The sequence below is a fragment of the Scylla paramamosain genome, chromosome 31 (genome assembly GCF_035594125.1).
Source record: "Scylla paramamosain isolate STU-SP2022 chromosome 31, ASM3559412v1, whole genome shotgun sequence".
In the NCBI taxonomy this organism is placed as follows: Eukaryota; Metazoa; Arthropoda; class Malacostraca; order Decapoda; family Portunidae; genus Scylla; species Scylla paramamosain.
Window position 1 is genome coordinate 18,769,000 of NC_087181.1, and position 5,000 is coordinate 18,773,999.

Below are 5,000 nucleotides of genomic sequence, written 5' to 3' on the forward strand. Positions count from 1 at the left end.
GAGAGAGAGAGAGAGAGAGAGAGAGCATTATTTTTACACTTCACTAATTACATCACCGTTACCATACACCACTACACCAAAATCACTGATACACACAGACACACACACACACACGCAAACACACACAACATCTCACTATTTCACAGTAAACTCCTCCAGGTGAACACTGCCCAACACAAATCTTACCCACACGAGTTCCTGAAAAATTTTCCCTTTATAAGTTACGTTAGGAGGAATTTGTAGAGGGGGTGAGTATTTGGGGTGACATTTGCGTGCGGGAATCTGTGTGGGTGGAGTTTAATGGGGTGACTTGACATGATGAACGATTTTTTTTTCTTTTTTTTTCTTGTCCCTTCCCTTTTTAATTGCTAGGGTTTGCATCAGTGTTATGACTTTCTCCTGATAAACTTCTATGGGTTATTCTCCTTCTCCTCCTCCTCCTCCTCCTCCTTCTCACCATCATTTTTATTATCCTACTTTTACTACTACCGCAACAACAGTATCAGTTACTAGGTACTATCGCTACTGCTAATACTACTGCTACTACTGCTATTATTACTACTACTTCTACTACTACTACTACCAATACTACTACTACTGATTCTCCTCCTCCTCCTCCTCCTCCCCCTCCTCCTCCTACTACTACTACTACTGCTATTACCAATACTACAACTACTCCTCCTCCTACTACTACTACTACTACCACTACTACTATTACCAACAACAACAACAACAACAACAACATTAATGATGCTGATGCTGATGCTGATGACAATAACGATAATGCTGATGACGATGATAGCTAGCCGGCCTGCGTCACCCCCACAGAGGCGCGAGCGGTGATCGAGGGGCAGCCCCGCCACACACTTCCACAAGGGCCCACACGCTGCGTCTGCACTGCATCGTAGAGCGCGCCACAGAGGAACCCATGTACATCTTCTGGTACCACAACGGCAGCATGGTCAACTATTACCCAAACAAGCCCGACAGGATCTCTAAGCACCGCTACAGCAGCACCCTCACCATCAACAACCTCACCTGGTCCCACGCCGGCGAGTACCGCTGCGAGCCGCCACTGGCCACCCCCCGCTTCCATCACCGTGCACGTCACCAGTGAGTGTTTACTGAGGGGTTCAATAGCATGACCTAACTTAACTAGCCCTGTCCAGCCCCCAAACCCCAGTCTCCAAACATTATAAGCAGTAGAAATTGCAAAATCTATTCTTTTTTTTATCCCTTCTTTCTTGTGCGTGCTTTTAAAAATTTCTTATATTGTTCTTCGTGCTGTGAATTCTTGCTTATTGCAGTGAAAGGGTTAACTGGCTGTAGAACAAGAAGAAAAGTTTCATAGTGGTTAGTGACTGAGTGTGCCAAAGAACAGTGAAGGAGTTAAATATTAAATTCTCAAAAGTTTCTACGATAACTTAAGAACCAGGAAGATAAGAGAAGCTGCAAGTAGCCATCAGCCCCCTACACGTGCCAGTCTCTATATAGAACGTGCCTACCTATCTTCTCTTCAGTCTTGATAGTAATGGGTACTGGAATCTAAACATGCCAGTATCCCTTTGATGATGAAAGTACTGAAGAACCAAAAGAAATACTGAAGCTTTTTGGGCAATAAAAGAAAGAAAAATGAAAGAGAAAAGAGAAGCTATGCCTATTAATGAGCTTTAATAAATAAGAGCTAGTGAAAGCTGTGAGTATGTATGCATCCCTGTTTGATCATAGAAATACTGAAGAAACTAAACCAGCAATATTTAGGTTTTTCGACAATAAGGGAAAAGAGAAAATGAAAGGGAAGGAAAAGAGAAGAGCCAAACAGTAAAAAAAAAAGAAGAAAAAAGAGACACATGAGGGAATGAGGGAAAGATAGATTGTACTTCCGACCACCGCATGCACTGAACTGAACCACTGACAGCTTTTTTTTATATACTTATGTACGAGAGGCAACGGCCAAGGGCAACAAAGAGAGAGAGAGAGAGAGAGAGAGAGAGAGAGAGAGAGAGAGAGAGAGAGAGAGAGAGAGAGAGAGAGAGAGAGAGAGAGAGAGAGGTGCTGAGTGATGCCTTAGTTTAAACCCTAAAGGAGCAGCGGTTTACTTCTACTCAGTGCAATCGCTAGGGATGTCTGGTGAGGGAGTGAATAACCTAACCTAACGTAACTAACCTAACACTTGAGGGACTGAATAGCATAACCTAACATAACTAACCTAACAGCTGAGGGATTGAATAGCGTAACCTAACATAACTAACCTAACATTTGAGGGAGTGAATAGCATAACCTAACATAACTAACCTAACAGCTGAGGGATTGAACAGCATAACCTAACATAACTAACCTAACATTTGAGGGACTGAATAGCGTAACCTAACATAACTAACCTAACATTTGAGGGACTGAATAGCATAACCTAACATAACTAACCTAACAGCTGAGGGATTGAATAGCGTAACCTAACATAACTAACCTAACATTTGAGAGACTGAATAGCATAACCTAACCTAACCTAACCTAACAGTACTGGTCTGAGCGGAAGGCAAGATATCTAAGGCAACATGCAAAGGGTATTAATGACATAGAAAATACGTTTGAATGGGGAGCTAATCTAATCCATTCTAACTAGTGAAGCCCTCCAACTTGAGAGATTACTGGTTATTATGATCCAGTAACTCACCAACCTCCTCCAACCACAGTTTTAGTACCAGAAGTGTGTGTGAACTTTAATATCGATTAGGTTTCTTTTTTCTTTATTATTTTTGTGATTTTTAGTACCATGAACAACAAAGCACACGTGAAGAGTTTAGGTATTACAAATAAGTTTTAGTTTTTTCAGTCGTTTTTGGTACGAGAAGTATTAGTTTATATTGTTTTCATTGCTGGTGTAAAGACTAAAATACTCGAAGGATTTTTTTTTTCATATTACCTCATTATTCTTGTCTTTTTAGTAGGAAAAGAAAGTAAACGAAAAGTTGTAAGGACTGAAAGGGAGAATTTTTAAACGCGTTTGCAAAAAAAATAAATAAATAAACAAATGAATAAGTAAACAAATAAATAAATAAAAACATCAATCAAATGAATAAATAGATAAAACAAATAGATAAATAAATAAAAACACTTGTGATTTGAACTAGATCGTATCGCTAACTTCCTGAGATGGCTGGACACGGCGATGTTTCCTGCAGTGAATGAAATAATGCGGGAGGTTAAGAAATAGATGATCTGCTGGGAAAAAATGTTAAATGTTTACTTGAAGGGTTAAAGCACCGCCCGAAAGGAGATAAAGTCAATATAAACAACGGGAGATTTGAAAGATGTCGATGTTTTTTTTTAGTTATTGAAGATATAATTCTCTCTCTCTCTCTCTCTCTCTCTCTCTCTCTCTCTCTCTCTCTCTCTCTCTCTCTCTCTCTCTCTCCTCTCTCTCTCTCCTCTCTCTCTCACATACCATCACTCCTGTTTCTCCTTCCTCATTTTTACATCGCCTTTCACACACCCTCAACCCTTTCCCCTCTTCCCTCTTCCCCTATCATCTTTTTCCCCTTTTTTACCCCCCATCGTTATCTTCTTTCTTCCTTACCCCCGCCATCCACTCCACCAGCCCCCGGCCCGTGACCGCCACACACATTGGGAAGCTGACGGCAAATTTCCAATCTTCGCGGGGAAAATCATAAAATAAAGAAAAACCTCTATATGACATGAGTATTGGAAATAGAACTTGGTAATACCCGGTGGCTGGAGGACCTGGGGGGCGGGGGGGTGGGGGAACGGGGATCGAACTCTGGAAAGCCAACGGAGCCCTGGGGGAATGCGAGTGGGAATAAGCAGTTGTGAAGAAGCGAAGGAAGGGGATGTCAGTAAGGTGGTAAAGTGTGTGTATGTGTGTGTGTGTGGGTGTTGGTGTTGGTACTTAGATGTGGTAATGTGGAGGAGGACGGGGAGGAGGAGGAGGAGGCGATTAGAAGTAAGAGCACTGAAGAGGCGAAAGACGAAGAAGAGGGAAGAAGAGATGATGATGAGTACTAGGTGTAGGAGGAAGGTGGAGAAGAGAAAATGTGGAATAATATGAAGATTGAGATAAGGGGTAGAAGAAGAAGTAGAAGTAGAAGAAGAAGAAGAAGAAGAAGAAAAAGAAGAAGAAGAAGAGGAAGAAGACAAAAATAAGAAGAACAAGAGATAATGAAAATAAAGGAAGATCTGTTTAAAATAAGGAATAACTGGAAGAGAAAGGGAAGAAGAGGAGAGAAAGACAACGAGGAGGAGGAGGAGGAGGAGGAGGAGGAGGAGGAGTAGCAAGAGCCATCAGAAGACAATGAGATACTTGCACTTTTTTCCCGCCGATGAACGAGCGAAACAGGTTGTAAGGCGGAGATTTAAACCTTAATTAGTAGTTCCGGTTTGCTGATACCTGGCGGCGGCGGCGGCGGGGACGGTGGCAGTGGCGGCGGCGGCGGCGGCGGAGGCGGTGGTGGTGGTGGTAATTTTATCTCTCGTTTCCCTCCTTTCGTTCCTCCCTTGACTTTCTCCTCCTCCTCCTCCTCCTCCTCCTCCTCCTCCTCTTCCTCTTCCTCCCTTATTTTTATCCGCAATATTTTCAGTTATGTTCGCCCTGTCCTCGTCACCGCCTGTCTGTCTGCCTGTCTGCCTGCCTGTCTGTCTGTGTGCCTGTCTGGTCTTCGCATTTTTTTCCGGGACACGTTTCCATTTTATTATTACTTTTGTCTCGCGTGTTATTTTTTTCGAGCTTTTAGTATTCAACTGCAAGTTTATTCTTTTGTTTTGAAAAAAATGTTCTACGTCCATTTACATTTTTTAGTTCGCACTCTAGCAACACACACACACACACACACACACACACACACACACACACACACACACACACATACACACACACACACACACTCACAGTCGAAAAAAAATAAAAAGCTGTCACTCTTGTACAATAAAGCCACAGTGTGAATTAATCGCTTCAATCAAAGTTCTTTCACGGATTCTAAATGGTA

The 5,000-nt window shown here is 42.2% G+C and overlaps 1 protein-coding gene across 2 annotated transcripts in view; it reads left to right on the top strand.

Moving 5' to 3' along the window:
- The window catches only part of LOC135088795 (uncharacterized), a 100,566-nt gene that overhangs the window by 93,638 nt on the left and 1,928 nt on the right, over positions 1-5,000 (top strand). The window contains exon 5 of one of the 2 annotated variants that reach the window (XR_010261122.1): positions 829-1,113. Coding sequence is in view for 1 of the 2 variants with exons in the window: in XM_063983842.1 (XP_063839912.1) it covers positions 829-908 (80 nt within the window). In the remaining variant the exon portion in view is untranslated. Of the gene's footprint in view, positions 1-828; positions 1,251-5,000 lie in introns of those variants that run through there. The other variant, XM_063983842.1, reaches the window with a different exon arrangement.